The 21555-nt window shown below is 39.5% G+C and overlaps 1 protein-coding gene across 1 annotated transcript in view; it reads right to left on the reverse strand.

The window, feature by feature from the left end:
* Nucleotides 1–2807: 2807 nt before the first annotated feature.
* CAPZA1 (capping actin protein of muscle Z-line subunit alpha 1) overlaps nucleotides 2808–21555 on the reverse strand; it is a 47961-nt gene continuing 29213 nt past the window's right edge. The window contains exons 4-10 of the mRNA XM_012500513.2: nucleotides 20753–20816; nucleotides 19743–19949; nucleotides 15277–15356; nucleotides 14601–14679; nucleotides 7297–7368; nucleotides 4820–4882; nucleotides 2808–4435 (exon numbers count right to left, since the gene is read on the reverse strand). Coding sequence (XP_012355967.2) covers nucleotides 4295–4435; nucleotides 4820–4882; nucleotides 7297–7368; nucleotides 14601–14679; nucleotides 15277–15356; nucleotides 19743–19949; nucleotides 20753–20816 — 706 coding nt within the window. The 3' untranslated portion in view covers nucleotides 2808–4294. The remainder of the gene's footprint in view (nucleotides 4436–4819; nucleotides 4883–7296; nucleotides 7369–14600; nucleotides 14680–15276; nucleotides 15357–19742; nucleotides 19950–20752; nucleotides 20817–21555) is intronic.

Raw genomic sequence — 21555 nt, forward strand, 5'->3', positions numbered from 1 at the left:
TATTCATCAAAATACTAGCATCTTGAGCGTAAGGGACTGTTGTGTTAGGCAATAATAAGTGGTTAATAGTGACAGCATCAGTACCAAGAGAACTGAAAGGGCAGTGTGCTTCAGAAGACTGTATAGACAAATTTAAGGGGGTGGGGCTACAATAACAAACCTTTGCATCTATTTTTTTCCCGCAGAATGAAATCACACACACACTAGAATGGGACAAGCTAAGTTACACTACAAAGTTTTAAATCAAATATATCACTTTCAAATAAATCAAAGCTAGTGTTGTTCTCCATAGTAGTTACCAGCAGGAGGCCACACAATCTACGGAATTGAAGAAAGTCCAGAACCCAGGTCATACTCCAGCTGGGCTACCCTTGTACCTTCTCTCAGGCCAACAACCAAATGAAGCCAGAAATAACAGGCTTTAGCAACAGGAAATGCAATGTCAGTGGGAACCAAAGCTACGGGGATGGGTAAAATAGAGCAGAGGAAAACATCTTACAAACTTATTATGCAAAGTAGAGGAAAAAACTAGAAAAGCAGTTAAAGATTTTACCTTTTTTTCTCCCTCAATGTTCTGATGAGGTTCCAGAAGAGTAGAGAGGGTGAACTCCTCAAAATTGCCTTGTTACTTACCATCTCAAAAACCTACCATCAACCATACTCAAACTGAATGTCTGGCTCCATTCTGACCAGCAAATCTAAATCCATATTATTCTTGGATACAATCTCCCTTCTTCTCTGGTCAGGTTTATGTCTTGGATGTTCTCAAAACGTACACAAAAGGCTGCAGTATAGTAAAAACTTGGGTAAAAATTGTGATGCTATGTGGCTTTGTTTATAATGGAAATTCTCTAAACAAGTTTCATCCAGAAAAATCTACTTCACATGGGGTTCTAGTTGTTATTGTCAGAGCTGTTTGAACCAGAGCAACTCCATCTTCAACAGGGGCTGGGTAAAATGAGACTGAGACCTATTGGACTGCATTCCCAGGAGGTTAGGCATTCTAAGTCACAGGATAAGACAGGAGGTCAGCACAAGATACATGTCATAAAGACCTTGCTGATAAAACAGGCTGCTGTAAAGAAGCTGGCCAAAACCCACCAAAACCAAGATGGTGAGGAGAGTGACCTCTGGTCGTCAGATGTGAGATTTGTTTCTGTGCTCAGAGAGCTTATATGTGCATTTATATATACCCTATCTGTTCAAAGAAGAAATTTAAGTTAGCTCAACTTTAACTACAGGACAATCCAGCTTTGTTCTGTATTTACCAATCTTCCTCTGATTTTTCACATAGTAGGTAGCTGAAAAATGAGACAATGGTCACCAGCATTTGGTTTACTTGGTAGTTTTATAGAAAATTGTAAATTCACAAGTTGGCATTCAAATATTTATCATACTTTGAGTTTGAAGAGAATATGCCGAGTTTGAAGAGAATATGCCAAGTTTGCCAAGTATCCCATGAACCTAGATGAGTCCAGCACCAAAGTCTTAGATTATAAAAGAGAACAGGCACTGGAACTAGGCAAGCAATAGAGGGATAATCACTGAGGCTCAGATGAAAACAGTCTTCAGCAGTGTCATTTCAAACCCAAATACAGGAGGGAGGCCTCACAAAAAACTCTTTTCCAGATGGCTGGGAAATCTTCGCCCTAAGGTACAACAGGCTGATTTCAGCAGCTTGTGGTGATAAAATAGATACAATTCAAGCAAATATTCTGCTAAGGGAGGTTAAGAAGGGGGTGGAAGGGGGAGAGGGAGTGTCTCTGCCAGACTTGGTAAGTTGGGTTGACTTCCTCCCCACTACACAAGTAACCAAGGCCTTTAGATAGTTAAGAGGTTAAGAACTTTTTTTAAAAAAGTCTAAGCTAAGGAATCAATGGGATAGCAGGGGCAGGATGAGAGAGTTAATAAATTAAAAGCAAGAATGTTTCAATCTATTTGCATTACAAATAGAATGGAATGCAGCTAAATATTCCTCAAAAAGGTGGGAATTTGAACTGGCCTTGGATGGAGTACTTGAAGCATAAAAACTCCCTTTGGTTTTCTTTTGGGAACCAGGATAAAAGCCTCTCCCACAAGTCTGTAGCTAGGCCAGCTAAGGAGAGGAAAGCAGCATTTCAAGATAACGCAATGTGAAATATTACCAAGTTTAAGGCAGGGATTCTCTCATTTCTACTTCTGCCTAGTGACTACAACTGTACTTGGGCCTTGCTTTCTGAATGATAGGTACAGAAGACAACTACATTTTTCCCTTTGAAACATGAATAGTCTTTGAGTGAAGAGCAGTATGATCCATAGACATTGCTCACGCTTTAAAAAGCTGTTCTTTGGCCGGGCACGGTGGCTCATGCTTGTAATCCCAGCACTTTGGGAGGCCGAGGCGGGCGGATCACGAGGTCAGGAGATCGAGACCACGGTGAAACCCCATCTCTACTAAAAATACAAAAAAATTAGTCGAGCGTGGTGGCGGGCGCCTGTAGTCCCAGCTACTCGGAGAGGCTGAGGCAGGAGAATGGCGTGAACCCGGGAGGCGGAGCTTGCAGTGAGCCGAGATTGCGCCACTGCACTCCAGCCTGGGCGACAGAGCGAGACTCTGAGACTCCGTCTCAAAAAAAAAAAAAAAAAAAAAAAAAGAAAAAAAAAGCTGTTCTTTGCAAATCTGTGGATATTCAGAGTCTATAATAGTTGAAGGTAGAAACCAATTTTAGAAATCCTAAACATTCTCAACATAAGATCAAATAAAGCTGAAAATCTTACCTTGAGAACCAAGGCTGAAGCGATGAATCAAAAAGGAGAGACTCAGACAATTTTAGAACAAAACAGGTATATTTCTATTAGACTACCTGATACAGAAGATAGTGTGGTATGGATGGATAGTATGAAGGACAAATAATACAAATATATTTTATTTGAAATAAACAAAAATGCATACACAGCTCAATGGGTCACTTGGAAACAAACTGTTGCTTGACTATATTACTGAGCAGAAACAAAACGGAAGCACAAACACCTTTCTTTTTTGACATGTATCTGGAGATGGGTAGGAAGACACTACTTGGTTTTTTAAAAAACTGACCTTCCCTTAAGGCCTGGTCATAGAAGTGTAAACAATGTAAATGAATCCACCATTACCAGTTGTCATATCATATCTATGTCACCTGTGTATTCTGAGATTACACACGTACCTGCCAATATACCTGGGAAAGGTTATTTTATCACAGTTACACTTGAGTTCTTGGCAGGCAGGACTGAGGAAGAGTAATTTGAAGTAAGTTTTACATCCTATTTAGAAGAAATCACTAGTATTTCCTTAAATAACAGGTTACAATAGAAAGATACTGCCTGGAAGTTATCCTTTCACTTTGGTTCATTTTTAGTTTTTGTTTATGATTTACATAGCTGTTTAATTTATTTGCTTATAGTACAATCCTGCCATAAAGTATTAAAGCACAAGATACCTATTATTCCTTCAACATCTGCATTTTTCAAGTTTTATACTCTACATCCACAGTACGTCAGCAGTTCTTGAATGTTTGAAAAAATAAATGGGTAAAATGCTTCTAAAAATGCAGATGTTTATAACTACAATGGTACTAAGATGGGAAGGAGACAATGAGAGAAGGGATGAAAGCAAACATGTTCATGTGCAGGGAATGTGGTTCAAGTCTTTGGATTTAAAAACAAGTTCCCCAGAGAAGCTGGCACTTCCTTTGCCTTCCAAAGAGGACCTGAAAAGTCCCAATCCAAACTTCAGAAAATTACAGTTATGAGATGCAATAAATGATGATCAAAGCAGTCAGAGGGAGAAGGATGAATGTGTCTTCCATTTAGCTAGAGATTGTAGCATAGCCTCTTTAGGTGTTGGTGGATCAGTAAAAACGACTGAAGTACCAGAAGTGCTTGGAAAGATAGGGGTACAAAGTAATGACCATAATACCTTGTCTAAATCAGTAGCAGGGCTTCATGGCTAGGAAACTTTTTTAAACAGTAAAATGTCATTAGGATAGATCACTCTCTCACCAACATTAAATGTGGCAGAATTAACAAAAAAAAAAAAAAAAAAAAGAAAAAAGATTTACACGTAGATATAGCAATAACAGAAAATTACAAGGCAGAGAACACAAAAGAATCAAGACAATGCTATAGGTTCAACAGTATTCCATGAGGCTAGAAAACCAGTTAACTTTGAAAGCCCTAGCAAAATATCACTCTCGTTTATAAATCACTTATTTATCATATGACCACACGTTGAATCCTTGTCTTTCCACATACTGAAGAATCCTACATTCAGCCTTTAAGCATTCTGCATTTCTTTGCCAATCTTGTAGCTGAGTATCTTGTTCCAGTCGATTTTGGTGCGGGTAACTGGAAGCTGCCGGCGCAAGGCCTTGAATGTGGTATCTGACATTGTTTGATAGTTTTCACTAATTGCTGTCTGCAATAGATAATTGAAGATGAGTTGCTTGAATAGAAATGGGGCTGGTTGTGAACAGAAAAGTAATGCTATAGTCAAAGGATATGCTTGAGTCCCCTATGAAGGATAGACAGGATATATTATTTTCAATGAGCTCCTCTCCAATCTCTGAAGTAGGTCAAGAAGTTCACCTATATTATTTCTAAAACAAGGGCTACAGTCCCAAGCAATCCTCCAACCCTGACTGTAGGCAGAATGCCAACTTGGAAGGTCTGCAAAGTCTCCATATTTAGTAAAACTGAAGAGCATGTATATTTACATTAAAGGACACAGACCTAACAAAATATGCTAACAGCAAAATAATAAGATAGTAGATCTAGGAAAATTAACTCCAAATCTTCTTACCTGATACTCATTTTCTGCATTCTCTATGATTTTAATAAACTCCTTGGCAGTTTGGGCTTCATTCTAATGGAGGAAGGAAGAAGGGGAAAATCAGATTTTTTTTTAATGTGTAAGCAGTAAGATCCTGAAAAGTAAGTCCATCTTAACTAACATTTGTATAACAATTTCTAGTTTACCAAGTGTTCCCATGCCCACTACCCTCCTTTGATTCTCACAACAACTCTATGGAAGAGACTATGTTATAATCATAACCCCCATTTTGCAGATGAGAAAACAGAATCCTCTTAAGCAACTTGACCAGAATTATAAAGTTTTTGAATGATAAAGATGGGATCTGAAATTAGGTCTTCACCAAAAAAACCCATGCTCTTTCCAGTCTACCACAGTACGCCCAAAAGACATCATCAAGTCTTGAAACCTTGACGTCCTGAAAATATTTCTGGTTTAAAATGGTATGAACAATGCCCTTGGACACATCAGTCATATACATAAGCTCACATATGCCTTTATTTGCCACTTATGATGTTAAACTAGCCAATCACATTTTGTACTATGTGGTTCAAGTATAAAATGAAATTAATCTCCCTCTTCCTGTTACCATTAAGTACAACAGAATTAAAGGGAAGAGGGTAGGATTTAATATCTAGAGCAGCAGTCCTAAGACAGACTATGAGGTCAAAACTATTTTCTACTTTCATAATAATACTAACACAAAGTTATTTGCCTGTTTCACTTTCACTCTGTAATGTGTATATGATGTAATTTCCTAGAAACTACATGATGTGTGATGACTTTATCACTTTGAGGGATAATGAAAGGTATGAAGCAGAGGCCGGGTGAAGTGGCTCATGTCTGTAATCCCAGCACTTTGGGAGGCCGAGGCAGGTGAGGTCAGGAGTTCAAGACAAGCCTGGTCAACGTGGTGAAACCCTGCCTCTACTAAAAACACAAAAATTAGCTGGGCATGGTGGCCGATGCCTGTAATCCCAGCTACTCGGGAGCCTGAGGCAGGAGAATCACTTGAACCTGGGAGGTGGTGGTTGCAGTGAGCCAAGACAGTGCTCCAGCCTGAGCAACAAGAGCGAAACTTCATCTCAAAAAACAAACAAACAAGCAAAAAACAACTAATATCACAATAAAGTCAGCCATCTCTTAATAAACCAGACATTACACAATTTGTGAAGACACAGACTAATGCCATTCTTCCCACTATTTTTTTCTTTTGATTTGGAAAATATATTCACAAAGATGTTACTTATTAACAAGTAATGGGTTTATCATCATTATTTTTAATTAACGAATATTTTTAACACTTCTTAGTTTTATTTCTTTCTTTCTTTTTGACACAGGGTTTCATTCTGTCACCCAGGCTGAAGTGCAGTGGCACGATCTTGGCTCACTGCAGCCTCAACCTTCCTGGGCTCGGGTGATCCTCCCACCACAGCCTCCCAGGTAGCTGGGACTATAGGAACTCAGCTGATTTTTATATTTTTTTTTTGTAGAGACAGGGTTTCACTGTGTTGCTCAGGCTGGTCTTGAACTCCTGAGCTCAAGCTTTCACCTGCCTCGACCTCCCAAAGTGCTGGGATTACAGGTGTGAGCCACCACTCCTGGCCAACACTTCTCAGCTTTAATTTTTAGTGAGGTAAACATTGATAGACCTAACATATAAACAAAAACTCTTTGGGGGTACTCAATAACTTCTAAGAACTTAAAGAAGTAATGAGACTATCAAAGAAATGCAAGAACAAATCATGTCTCTTCTTTCAAGGTACAGAACACAATAGTGGCCAGGCATGGTGGCTCACACCTGTAATCCCAGTACTTTGGGAGGCTGAGGCAGGGGGATCACTTCAGTCTAGGAGTTTAAGACCAGCCTGAGCAACATAGAGACCACATCTCTACCAAAAATAAAAAAAATTAGCTGGGCATGGTGGCATGCATCTGTGGTCCCAGCTACTTGGGAAGCTGAGGTGGGAGGATCGCTTGAGCCTGGGAGCTCGAGGCTGCAGTGAGCTGTGATCATGTCCTTCCTTGCACTCCAGCCTGGGCAACAGAGTGAGTTCCTGTCTCAAATAGAAGGACAACATCAAACCACAAAACATTCTAATTGCATACTCCTAAAAATGTTGTTTCTCTAGTGATATAAATGCAGCCCTATAGGATGCAGTTTGGTAAACTTTCCTTGCTCTTGGTATTTATTGATTGAAGGTATTGCTATCCTTGAGTAACTATTACAATTGAGAGAGAGCGACTAAGAAGGACATTTGTCTAAAGCCATAATCAATATTGTGAGTCAAAAACTGTGAACTAATATATGCTGGTTGGTGGTAAGAGGCACTAACAGAAGTGGCCAAAATCAAAACATTAAAAGCAAACTGAATTTCTACTGGCAGAATCAGCACTCAGGATCAAAACTAATTTTTTAAAGAAAAATGAGACATGAGTAAGACAGACACTAAATATTCCATACTCACCGAAACAGTTAGTGAATCCTGTACATCTTTATGACTAACCAACTGAACATTGCCATCTTCATAATAGTGAACCTGTGTGAGACAATGTTTGAGCCTTTTTAGGGGAAGTTCATAGAGAAACCTGTTATTTAGGACGCAAATCCATGCTTTAAGCTATCTTTAAGTTGATGAGCCGTTTTACCAACTCTGAACAAATAATTATTATAAGCAGTGGTAATTCACAATGGTGGTTAATTAATCCACAGAACACTTAAGTTTAAGAATGCTTTTCCCTTAGCAGGGAAAACTGATTATTAAGTTCAACAAATATTTATTACATGCTTTTCACATTCTAAGCACTGTGCTAGGCATTGTGAATACAAAGGTAAATAAGATCCCATTCTTAACAATATTAAAATAATTAAAGTCATTAAATATTAGTTTTTCTCTGTGAAAACAAAGGAATTTTAATGGATCCTCATACCTAATATTTGGCACATTTCTCCATATACATTATCATCAATATTGGTAAGCAGAACTGACCAGGTACAGGAAAAGTCACATTCAGGGTTAAAGACAGGACAGAAAAACAAGTATTTTATTGGTAAATCAGATATTTTTAAAAAGTAAGATAAAAGTAGTTCTGAATATGTAACATAAAGTGAAATGCTACATTTATGAAAACAATTAGCAAAAAGGAGAAGAGACTAATCAATGACATTTTAGGTTAAGTTTTGGCAACTTAAGATAGGTTTAGTCACCTTGACAAGGCTACTAACTGGTCATACACAATAGGATGAGGGTATCCTTTTGTGCATTTGAATAGGATCTTGAAAACAGTAGTTGTCACCTAAGTACACAGGTAGAGAATGGTATCTATACCAAGGAGATAAAAAAGTATAACAGAATGGAGTATAACTGGTTTAATTTGGAGAAGAACAAAGAACTCACTGCATATGAATATGTGTAAAAAAGGAGTGTGGTAGGAGACATTGCTATGAAGTTGGAAACACAGACTGTGAAGAACAAAGCACCTTATAAACCATGTTAAGAATTCAGACTACTCAGGAGGCTAAGACGGGAGGATCACTTGAGGCCAGAAGTTTAAGACCAACCTGGGCAATATAGCAAGATCCCCATCTTAGGGAAAAAAAAGAATGCAGATGTTATCCTATTATAGGTGACACACAGGAAAAGGAATGTTTTAGAAAGATTATACATGTGCTATGAAGAAAATGAAGGAGCTGCTATTGGAGACATAATGCCAGAACAATAGTCCAGGTAATGCCATTTATCTAGTGCTACGATCTTAATGTTGGTACCTTCCCAAAATTCTTATGTTGGACCAATACACAATGTCACAGTATTAAGAGGAGGGGCCTTTGGGAGGCGATTAGGTCGTGAGGGTGAAGCCTTCAAGGGATTAGTGCCGTTCTAAAAGAGGCTCAATCAAGCTCGCTTGCCACTCTTCTACCTCATGAGGACAGTGTTCACCCCTTCTGTCACATGAGAACGCAGAAGGTGTCACCTATAAGAAACAGAACTCACCAGACACCGAATCTAATAGCACCTTGATCTTGGACTTCTTAGTCTCCAGAAGTGTGAGGAATACATTTCTGCTGTTTATAAATTACCCAGTCTAAGGTATTGTGTTATAATAGCTGAAACAAGCCCGGGCATGGTGGTTTATGCCTGTAATCCTAGCACTTTGGGAGGCCAAGGCAGGCAGATCACTTGAGGTCAGGAGTTCGAAACCAGCCTGGCCAACATGGCGAAACCCCATCTCTACTAAAAATACAAAAAAAAATTAGCCAGGTGTGGTGGCAGGCACCTGTAATTCCAGCTACTTGGGAGGCAAAGGCAGGAGAACTGCTTGAACCCAGGAGGCAAAGGTTGCAGTGAGCCAAGATCATGCCACTGCATTCCAGCCTGGGTGACAGAGTGAGACTCTGTCTCAAAAAAAAAAAAAAAAAAAACCCAAACAAACTAAGATATCTAGTCTATGCTACCAGGAGATACCTGAACAAAACAGAATGTTTTGAGGGATAAAGCAGAAAAGGTGAAGAGAAGAACAGTAATCTTCACTTACTTCATTTCTCTTACTCAGTAATCTTAGCTGTAGGAGCTATTATTAAGCCTTTACTATGTGTTAGACACTGTGCAAACACTTCACTATTACTTATATTCCCTCATTTAATCCTTTTTTTTGAGACAGAGTCTTGTTCTTGTCGCCCAGGCTGGAGTGCAATGGCACGATCTCGGCTCACTGCAACCTCCGTCTCCCGGGTTTAAGTGATTCTCCTGCTTCAGACTCCCGAGTAGCTGGGATTACAGGCACCCGCAACCACACCTGGCTAACTTTTGTATTTTTAGTAGAGACAAGGTTTCACCATTTTGGCCAGGCTGGTCTCGAACTCCTGATCTTGTGATCCGCCCACCTCGGCCTCCCAAAAGTACTGGGATTACAGTCATGAGCCACTGCACTCAACCACCACATTTAATCTTTACAAAAACTCTTATGAGATGAGGACTACAACTAACCCTATTTTACAGCTGAGGAAACTGAAGCTGGCCTTGAGGCAGTTATTAAACAATAACTTATCCATGTTCACACACCTAGTAAGAGGAGGAGCTAGGATTTGAATTAGGTCAAATTCCAGAGCTATCCAACATATGTAATACCTTCCAATGCTATGTTTTGTCAAAAAGTTAGAAATTCCTTGATCTGGGGAGAAATAGTGTCTCAGCAGGGGCTTACTCTTTGTGGATATCATTAGAAGGGCATAACTAACAGCCAAGCTTCATCTAGGCAGAAAGCTATTTGCAACAAAAAGACTTCCCTGGACAACAAGAACCCCCTACATATCCTTGTTTAAAGGACAAAAATAAGTATCTTTTTTTTTTTTTTTTTTTGAGACAGCGTCGTACTCTGTTGCCCAAGCTGGAGCACAGTGGCTGATCTCGGCTCACTGCAACCTCTGCCTCCTAGGTTCAAGCAATTCTCCTGCCTCAGCCTACCACGTAGCTGGGGCTACAGGCGCATGCCACCATGGCCAGCTAATTTTTGTATTTTTAGTAGAGATGGGGTTTCACCATGTTGGCCAGGCTGGTCTCGATCTCTTGACCTCATGATCCCCCTGCTTCGGCTTCCCAAACTGCTGGGATTGCAGGCGTGAGCCACCGCGCCCGGCAAGTATCTTCTTTAATGAGGACAAACAGCTGGCTCTATCCAGATGGGCAAGAGAAGCTAGACTTTCCATACTCTCTCTAAACCCTGAAATTTTACCTTTTGGCTTTCTAACAGGTTAAAAAAGAAAAGACAATATAAGAATCCACTGAGAACAGGCATGGTGGCTCACACATTTAATCCCAGCACTTTGGGAGGCCGAGGCAGGCAGATCACTTGAGGTCAGGAGTTCGAGACCAGCCTGATCAACATGGCGAAACCCTGTCTCTACTAAAAATACAAAAAAAATTAGGCAGGCGTGGTGGCGGATGCCTGTAATCCCAGCTACCTGGGAGGCTGAGGCAGGAGAATCACTTGAACCCGGGAGGCGGAGGCTGCAGTGAGCTGAGATTGCACTCTAGCCTGGGCAACAGAGCAAGACTGGAATCCACTGGAGACGAGAATCCACTGGAAAAGAAGGGCAATAATAAGAACCACTAATACTTACATGTAAAATCAGAACAGCAAAGATGTGGGCAAAAAAGATTGGGCTAAATGATGACATATAAAGGTTAAAGTCCCAATAGATAAGAATATTTAAAATAAAAGTAGGTCACAATCAAATATCAGTTTTGTCTGTTTTTTTCATTAAAAAAACTAGGGGTTCAGGGACTGAAAAGAACATTCAGAAGGGGAATGAGCCGGGTGCAGTGGCTCACGCCTGTAATCCCAGCACTTTGGGAGGCCAAGGTGGGCGCATCACGAGGTCAGGAGATCAAGATCATCCTGGCTAACACAGTGAAACCTGGTATCTGCTAAAAATACAAAAAATTAGCTGGGCGTGGTGGCATGCGCCTGCACAACCAGCTACTTAGGAGACTGAGGCAGGAGAATCACTTGAACCCAGGAGGCGGAGGTTGCAATGAGCCAAGATCGTGCCACTGCACTCCATCCTGGCGACAGAGCAAGACTCCATCTCAAAAAACAAAACAAAACAAAAAGTGGGGGAGGGGAATGAGTACAAACAGGATGGGAGATATTTTTTAAAAAATCAGAGATCTGGTCATAGAAGAAACAAGAATTTCTGTATTTCTCAGAACTTGTCTAAAGAGAGGAGGTATGCACAGCACATTCTTTTTGTTCAAGAATAAAGACTATACAATCAGTTTGAACTTCTGTTATGTTTCTTAATTAGGACATGGAAAGGAATATAGGGTAAGGTCAATAAGCCGTACTGTTTTTGATCTCAATGAAAAATTCTAGGGCCAGGCGCAGTGGCTCACGCCTGTAACCCCAACATTTTGGGAAGCCAAGGCAGGCGGATCATAAGGTCAGGAGTTCAAGACCAGCCTGGCTAACACAGTGAAACCCTGTCTCTACTAAAAATACAAAAAATTAGCCAGGCGTGGTGGCAGGCACCTGTGGTACCAGCTACTCAGGAGGCTGAGGCAGGAGAATGGCATGAACTCAGGAAGTGGAGCTTGCAGTGAGCCAAGATCCTGCCACTGCACTCCATCCTGGGCAACAGGGCGAGACTCTGTCTCAACAAAAAAAAAAAAGAAAAAAAAGAAAGAAAAATTCTAAAAAATATTAATTTCATTACCTAATACACTAATGATATTATAATTTTTAGAAATTAACCCAGCCTGGGCAACATAGTGAGACCCCGACTCTACAAAAAAATTAAAAAAGTTGGCCAGGTACAGTGGTGTGTGCTTGGGAGGATGAGGTGGGAGGATCATTCAGTTGAGGAGTTTGAGGTTGCAGTGAGCTATGAGAGCACCACTGCACTCCAGCCTAGGTGACAGAGACACACCGTTTCAAGAAAGAAATTAAGCTCAAAACTTAGGTGTTCTAAGACCTTTTCTAGGTCTCATGTGCTAATATGAAAATGGTTCAATTAACTAACGCAAATTTCAACATGATTGTTATCAACATAAATCCTCAGAAATTGTTGCCTTCTCAGAACGATGTTTTTGCCTATAGACTAGCCTGAAAGGCTAAATATCCTAATGACTTTTCCAAATAATTCTCACTCCAAAATTTAAAAGATATGTAAATGAAATAAGCTTTCCCCGAAAGTATGCTCAATCTATGCTTAAAAAGGTTTAAATGTGGGTCTATACACTGGGATGTATTTTGAATCTTACCATAAATTACCACCCTTTGTGATGTGTGCTCTTATTTTATAGGTTTGCACTGGCAGAGCTAAAATACAAATGGCTGTTTCCATCTAGAAACAAAGTAAAATTTATTTACACAAAATTTACAATAAGCTTCTACAATGCTGATACCATGGTTCTAGGAAGTTAATGCTAATGCCACAGTTACAAGAGATCTAGAGCGTTAGGCTACTAAGGTATTTGGTTAACAGAAACAGAACAGTATGCTGTCTTAGGTTGCACCTTCCCAGAAGGAGACCCCAAGACAAACATTAGAGGAAAAGTAGTTTATTCAGGAGCGAATCTCACAAAGCTATAGTAGGGGACAGAAGAAGTGAGACACAGAGGGGAAGGAAGCCTTACAGGTACGTTTATGAGCAGGTTACAGCTGTGGGTATTGGGCTCCGGAAGACTAAATAGAACGTGCTTCAAAGTTGTCCTACTTGAGGAAGCTGCCATATTTATCTATCAACTCTTACATATCACTGAGGGCTGCTCCTAGAGCTGTGAACTCAACACCAGCCTGTCTCACCTGAGTTGGGCATGCTCCTATGGTCAGGAGCTACTTGTTGCAGGAAGCTATAGGTATATATAAAAAGAGCAGATTCACTTTTACAGAATTTATTACCTATGCACTTGATCAAATTAGAGCATTAAAAAAAGACAACTCTTGGCTGGGCGCAGTGGCTCACCTGAGGTCAGGAGTTCAAGACCAGCCTGGCCAACATAGTGAAATCCTGCCCCTACTAAAAATACAAAAATTAGCTGGGCGTGGTGGTGCGTGCCTGTAATCCCAGCTACTTGGGAGGCTGAGGCAAGAGAATTGCTTGAACTCAGGAGGCAGAGGTTGCAGTGAGCCAAGATTGCACCACTGCACTCTAGGTTGGGCAACACAGCAAGACTCCTCCTCCTCAAAAAAAAAAAAAAAAAAAAAAAAAAAAGACAACTCTTGGTAATTGTTGTTAAAGCACAGCTTCACATAATATAATACAGGTACAATTAGGTACTGATCTTCTCGGTTACCTGTACCTATTCTGACCTAAAGAGTTAGTGAGGCTTAAATATTAAATCACCCTGAATTCAGAAAGTCAAACCTCTGCGAGGATATTAAACTTCAATCCAGATAGGCATCAAATGAGTTAACAGCTATCTTATTCAGCTGCCTGTCTACCCTGACATCAGCATTAAAAATCTACTTCTGGGCCAGGTGCAGTGGCTCACGCCTGTAATCCCAGCATTTTGGGAGGCCGAGGCGGGTGGATCACCTGAGGTCAGGAGATCGAGACCAGCCTAACCAACATGGAGAAACCCCACCTGTACTAAAAGCAGAAAATTAGCTGGGCGTGATGGCACATGCCTGTAATCCCAGCTACTCGGGAGGCCAAGGCAGGAGAATCACTTGAACCCAGGAGCCAGAGATTGCGAAGAGCCAAGATCGCGCCATTGCACCTCCAGCCTGGGCAATAAAAGCAAAACTCAGTCTCAAAAATCAATCAATCAATCAGTCAATCAATCAATCAATCTACTTCTGCTTGGCTATTTATATTCCAAAACACCTGCCATTCGCTCTAGTTATAATTTTTAGAAATTAACCCAGCCTGGGCTGGGAGGTGGAGGTTGCAGTTAGCTGAGATCACATCACTGCACACCAGTCTGGGTGATGGAGTGAAACTCTGTCCCAAATAATAATAATAATAATTATTATTAATTTTAAATCTTTCCTAAAACTGCTGTTTGATAATTCCTAGTTATATCTTATGTTACCTTTAAAGGAAAAATAACAATAACCATGTTGCCATACACTCTACATACTATCCTTTATCAACTCAGAACAGCTCTCTCTGTTTACCACCCCAAGAAGGAGGCTTCTATTTCTATTCACTGCCATCAGTCTCCCTTTGCATCTACATATATTTGGTCCTTATTTAATACCAAAGCAACTTGCAAATGTTTTAAAGATGTGAAGTTTTAAGTCTATAAACATGTTGGAATCTCACCTGAATCTTAAGCACTCCAACCACCTGGGCTGTAGGTGGTGTGATGGTGAACTTCCACTCTGATCTCCAACGACCATTCCTATTAAAACACACACACAACATTGCAGAATTAGCAATAAGCACAAGAAAGAGGTGATTTGCCACTGAGGTACAGAAGTTGGGAAAGAGGGGTGCAAAAAAAGAAAAAAAAAAAAAAAAAGAGAAACTGTCATTTCCAGTTTGGCAAACCCAAAGCTCTGTCTACTCAAATATACGTCTGGATCTAAGCGGCCTGACCATAAGCCTTTTCTAAGTTATTTTGTCTTTCATTTTTCCTTTTTTCCCTTGAAATGGAAAACCATGCCTATTCTGCTCATGGGAGGCTCTTCCAAAATCAGATGAATAGACTGCTGAGTTATACAATTAACTCAAGTAGCAGTAACACTAAGCCAAGTAAAACTCAGATTTTCAACAGGGCACTTTACTAATCACTTGTTCTCACTCAAAATAAGAGTAACTTTTAAAGGAAAATATAAGTATAAAACCTTAGAACTGTAAGGAATCTAAATCCCTCATTTATAGATGGAAAACTGAAGTCTGTAAGTTAAATAATTATTCCAAGCTAGTTGGATTAAAAACCAAGTCTCAACTGCTGGTTTCTTTCAGATATAAATAGAAGAGAATACCTATTTCTTACCAGAAGTTTTTAGGCTGAAACTGGTGGCTTTCGATGCATGCAATAATAGTCTGTTGCCCATCGATAGTTTTAGCATAAACCTATTGTTGGGAAAAAAATATAGTTAAAGACTCCAAACACATTTAATTTAAACAACACGCATTGTACAAAAGCAGAGTGTTAAATCCTTGGGGGAGACAAAGAATCAGATAAAATGAGCTTACAACACAATAGTGCAAATGGGATATGAAAACAAAGCAGAACATGTTAGGTTCTACCAGAGACAGTGATACAATGAAAACAGAGGGAAATACTGCTCTTGGTTTGGGGTACAAGGCGGGTGCCATTTAGGCTGGGTCATACAAGACAGATGAGATTCTGATAAGCAGAGACTGAAAATAAAGGCGAGACAGGAAACTAAGGACTTGTTCAGTGAAAGGCTGATAGTTCTGTCAGGTTTAGAGGCTGTGTGTGAAGTGGACTAATGAAAGACAAAACAGGATGGTAGATTTAGGTCGTGTAATAGTAGATGTAAAGTAATAAGTTTAAGATTTTATTCTATAGGCAATGGAGAGACAGCAAAACATGACTAGAACTAATACTGTGGGAGAATAATCAATACTGGTATTCAAGATAAAACGAAGAAAAGCTGAAGCTTGGTTAGGAGGCCACAGGATTAATCTAGGCAACAAGCCAGAGTTATATTAATGGGAATGGAAAGGAAGAGCTGCATACAGAATGTAGAAGTACAATCAAAGTCTAGCAGTATATTGCAAATGATGGGCAAAGGAAAGAAGGAACTCAAGGGTGACTAAAAAGATGGTGGTGTCATTAACAAACTGGAAATTACAGATGGAGATGTCTAGTTAGTAGTTAGAAACACTAGCTCTTCTTTAGTGTGGGAGAGGTGAATGGAAATGCAATCATCAAGGGAAAGTAAGAAAAAATAGTGCTGTATAGTCCACAAAGTATGTTCTTACATGTATTTTCTTTTTCCTCCAATAAATCTGATGAAATATAGTGTTATCTACAGATGAGAAGTTGAAGTTCACAAAGCTTCTTGCCTAAGGTCACTCAGGAAGTGGTAAAGGTAGAATCCAAACCCACTGTTTTTGTGACACCGAAGTCTATGTTACTTTACCTGCATTAAATGAACTATGAACTTTGGAGAATGCCTACATTTACAAAGGTGGGGGAAAAAAGAACTTAGTACAGAGTAAGAATAATTAGGGGGCTGGGTGCAATGGCTCATGCCTGTAATCCCTGCACTTTGAGAGGCCGTGGCAGGGGGATCACCTGAGGTCAGGAGTTCAAGACCAGCCTGGCCAACATGGTGAAACCCCGTCTCTACTAAAAATACAAAAATTAGCCAGGTGTGGTGGTGGGCACCTGTAATCCCAGCTACTAGAGAGGCTGAGGCAGGAAAATCGCTTGAACCTGAGAGGCGGAGGTTGCAGTGAGCTGAGATCATGCCACTGTACTCCGGCCTGGGCAAAAAGAGTAAAACTCCATCTCAAAAAAAAAAAAAAAAAAAAAGGATTAGGGGTTGCTGACATAGCAGTCTAAGTAAAAGATAATTTCTAGAAGTGGTTGATTGACTTCAGTGTGAAATGCCATTCGGAAGTCATGGACAAGGAAAAGGACACTGGACCAGGTAACTCAGGAACCATTAGTAAACTCAGAGCAGTTTCTGTAGAATGGGGACTAAAGTAAAAAATCAAAGGGTTCAGAAGTAGATAGAGGAAACGGCATTAGCAGGCGAAGAATGTGTACTGATGTAGTGGTGATGCAGACAGAGATGAGAGAAGGGGAAAAGTGGAGAAGAGGGAGAAAGGGCAAGGTGGAAAGGGCAGACAAAGAAGGAGAAATAGGCCAGGCGTGGTGGCTCGTGCCTTGTAGTCCCTACACAAACACAACACATACACACACACACACACACACAGAAAAATTAGCTAGGTATGGTGGTGTGCACCTGTGGTCCTAGCTACTTGGGAAGCTGAGGCGAACAGATTATAAGGTCAGGAGTTCAAGACCAGCCTGGCCAACATAGTGAAACCCCGTCTCTACTAAAAATACAAAAATTAACCAGGTGTGGTGGCAGGCGCCTGTAATTCCAGCTACTCAGGAGGCTGAGGCAGGAGAATTGCTTGAACCCAGGAAGGGGAGGTTGCAGTGAGCAGAGACCACACCATTGCACTCCAGCTTGGGAGACAGAGTGAGACTCTGTCTCAAAAAAAAAAAAAAAAAATTTCTGTCAGTTTCAATCCTTACAAAACATGGGGGATTAGATGCCTGTCAGAGGACAATGAAAAATGTTTGGAACATACTATGTAGAAAATGTGATAGGGAATAAGGAGATGAAATTATGGACTACTAAGCAGGTCAGCGGAAGACATAGACATAGGATACTTAATATATAGTAGACACCATCAGAACAATTCCATGACTTTCTGTAGGTCATCTGATAGCTAAGGACACAGTAGGGTTATTTGGTGCTGGAGCTCTTCCAATTTAAGAATAGGTAGTGACAAACTTTGAACAGGTAACAAATAATAAATTCAAAGTATATTTAGGATTAAACAGTCAATTTCTAAATGGGAGTCTATCATGTCTCCCTTTTGCAATACTGGCTTCCCAACAGGAATTGTATACTTGTCCAGTCCACCAAATGGGTATTCTTATTAAAAAAAAAAACAAAAAAAGAAACAAACATAATGACACCTAGCCTAACATTTATCTAACATTTATGTAGAGCTTACTTTGTGCCAGGCACTGTTCCAGGCATATATTACATATATTACTAATTCATTAAATCTTCACAACAACTCTATGAGGTAAAAACAATTATTTCCATTTTACAGTCAAAGAATTGAGGCACAGAGATGTTAAGTAATTTACCTAAGGTCATACAACTAATTAATTGGCAGGGCCAGGATTCAAACCAGTTAGTAAGGCTTCAAAGTAGGTGCTCTTAACTGTATTCTAGACTGCCATGTAATTAATCATCATTGTATATTTAAAATATTCTAGTGAAAATTGCTGAGAGATTTTCCCACAACAAAAAAATGATAAATATGTGTAGTAATCCATGTCATTAGCTCAATATAGCCATTCCACAATGTATATATATTTCAAAACACCATGATGTTGTACATAGCATATTTTTGTCAATTTAAAAATAAAAAATATTCTAATCAATATTTTTCTTAATATGCCATAATTTATAAAGGAAAAATAATAAAGCCAAATTTATCTATTTTTACAGTCAAGAGGTAGTAAAAGAAAATTAGGCCAGGCACAGCGGCTCACGCCTGTAACCCCAGCACTTTGGGAGGCCGAGACAGCTGAATCACCTGATGTCGGGAGTTCGAGACCAGCCTGGCCAACATGGTGAAGCCCCGTCTCTACTAAAAATATAAAAATTAGCCAGGTGTGGTGGTGGGCACCCGTAATCCCAGCTACTCAGGAAGCTGAGGCAGGAGAATTGCTTGAACCCAGGAGATGGAGGTTACAGTGAGCCGACACGGTGCCCCTGCATTCTAGCCTGGGCGACAGAGTGAGACTTTGTCTCAAAAAACAAAACAACAACAACAAAAAAAAAAAAAAGAAAAGAAAAGAAAAGAAAATCACTCCTGATTTTAAAAAAATCATTTGGTTTTTTTTGTTTTTTGTTTTTCTGAGACAGAGTCTCACTCTGTTGCCCAGGCTGGAGTGCAGTGGCGTGGTCTCAGCTCACTGCAACCTCCACCTCCCTGGTTCAAGTGATTCTTGTGCCTCAGCCTCCTGAGTAGCAGAGACTACAGGTGTGCACCACCACATCCAGCTACTTTTTGTATTTTTTAAGTAAAGGTTTCACCATGTTGGCCAGGCTGGTCTCGAACTCCTGGCCTCAAGTGATCTGCCCACCTTGGCCTCCCAAAGTGCTGGGATTACAGGCATGAGCCACCATGCCCAGCCAATTGTTTAGTTGTAATAGTTTTGATTACCTAATATAAACATCTAAACTATGTAGAAGTAGTTTGTGTAGAAATGCCTATATCAAAAAGCCATAAATATGAGCAATAGCTCTCTCAACAAGCTTAGTATACCATTTTTTCTCCACGTCCAAACCAAAGACCTTTTAGATCTGGGTAAAAATACAAACAAGAAAAAAATTAATTTAAAAGGTTAATTTAAAAAAAGAAAGAAAAAAAGAAAAACCAAAGACCTTTTTCTGATGGGTGTAAGGCATTTCTCATAAGTCAAATGTGAAAACAGAATACGCTGATACCTAAATTTTTTGTGCATTGGGATTTTAAAAAGAAATTTTCCATATAAAAGTTTCCATTTATTTATACCCCTTTCCAAAATGATTTAGGGAATAAAATGCAGAGGAGAAGAGAGCATGGCTAAGAAGAAAGAAGGGATGTTTGGTAGGCCAAAGCCTCCAAAGGATAAGGTAAATATAAGAAAACACTCTCTGATAACGAAGCAGTCAGATACTTAACAGTACAGAAGCCGTTGGAATAATGGTCTTTCACATAGGCTCTTAAAGCACTGTCACAGGATTCTCTCCAAGACTTCAGACCTCCATCTACTTCTTCTGGCTGGGGGTCACTTGCTTCTTTCCGTAAGTGGTCAAATTTAAAGGAAATTTTGTTTCTTGGATCTAAAAATCTGCTATTACCCAGGTCACCGTGCTCTGTAATTAAGACCTTTCAAAGAATCATTAAACATATGAGTAACTCTGTAAAAAAGATAATTCTTACTGCCTTTTATGAAACACATCAATAAAAATTCTGAGGCAGTTAACTTTTCATTTAGTCAGATTTCTCTTTCATATTAATTTTTCAACCAAGTCCCATATTATTAAGAATATTGTATTTATGAATAAGTCAACTTTAAACTACAAAATATCCCCCATACTAATAATATTCATTTCTTGGTTTCTAATATATACTTATACATAGCTATATATGTACTTTATACATAGCTGTAATAACTTTCATGTACACTTTTGTGTTTTTTCACATATTTTTCCAGAGTCATTATGAAACTTTAGGACCATTACACTTAGCATTTAAAATAGGTAATACATTCACATGGTTCAAAAATGAAAAAATACACAAAGTGAACTGTTTTCTCATCCCATTTCCCAACCACCAAAATCCTAAATAAATAAGTAGTCTAAATTTCAGGAGGAATGCCTCTGTTTTTCCATTAAATATAATGTTTATTGTTACTCTTATCAAGGAGAATTAAAGACAGCTGGAAAACCTGTAAGACTTAAATACTTCCATTTTCACTGTTCTTGTTAAGAGGCTGCTCTCCTTTCTTGTCAAAGAAACTGCTAGTGTTATCAGAAAGAGGAAGAATATCCTAACATGTAGAGTACATACAAAAACTATAAAAACTAAGACAAATTTATTCAGCACCTGGTTCAGACATCTGCTTTGGTTTCTATTAATAGGATCTCTACTATCTGCCAGGCATAGCCTGTCTAAAAAGCAATTATTACCTGATCTTCATATCCTTCTATCTTCACAGGCGTGAACTGATCCATGTTATACTGGGCAAATGCACTGTTTTTTTAAAAAGTTTTTTTTTTTTTTTTTAAAAAGAGGGAGAGAGAAAAGAATTATGTGTAAATAAACACAAAAGGTGGTTCACAGAATAGTGAAAGGAAATGTGAAAATAGTACCCGGTACTTTTCCCCTTTCTCCCCAGACATCCAGTGTTAACATAATGCCTTTCAGCTTTCTGAAGGGACTCCTCTCCACGGAGATCTTGGAAGCTTCTTAAACTCTGAAATTACCTTTTCCTCTCTGCTCCTGAGCTCCAAAAGATCTTCTACTTAGGCAATTCCAAAGTTGGTTTGTTTTGAGATAGAGTCTCACTATGTTGCCAGGCTGGCCTCAAACTCCTGGGCTCAAGAGATCTTCCCATCTGTTTCCTGAGTAGCTGGGACTACAGGTGTGCACCACCACACTCGGCTAATTCCAAAGTTCGAAGCAATCTGATTATTGTGAACTGCCAACAATTTTAATCATTTGGGCAGAAGCTTTCAGTAATTCAAAAGAATCTTCCATTGATACACTATTTTGGAAATGATTTTTTTTCTTGGCTCTCAAAGTCACGAGAAACTATAATTAAATGTCAGAAGTCATCTGACATGGGAAGAAGGTGAAGTGAGAGTTGAGCATGAGTCAAGTATAAAAGTAGAGCCTCAGGCACAGAGTAGTTATTTTTAAAAGAGGAATGCATAAATGATCAAAGTACATGCCTAATATTACTGTTTATTTGTCCCAGGCTTGATTTTTG

The sequence above is a fragment of the Nomascus leucogenys genome, chromosome 12, assembly GCF_006542625.1.
Source record: "Nomascus leucogenys isolate Asia chromosome 12, Asia_NLE_v1, whole genome shotgun sequence".
Lineage (NCBI taxonomy): Eukaryota > Metazoa > Chordata > Mammalia > Primates > Hylobatidae > Nomascus > Nomascus leucogenys.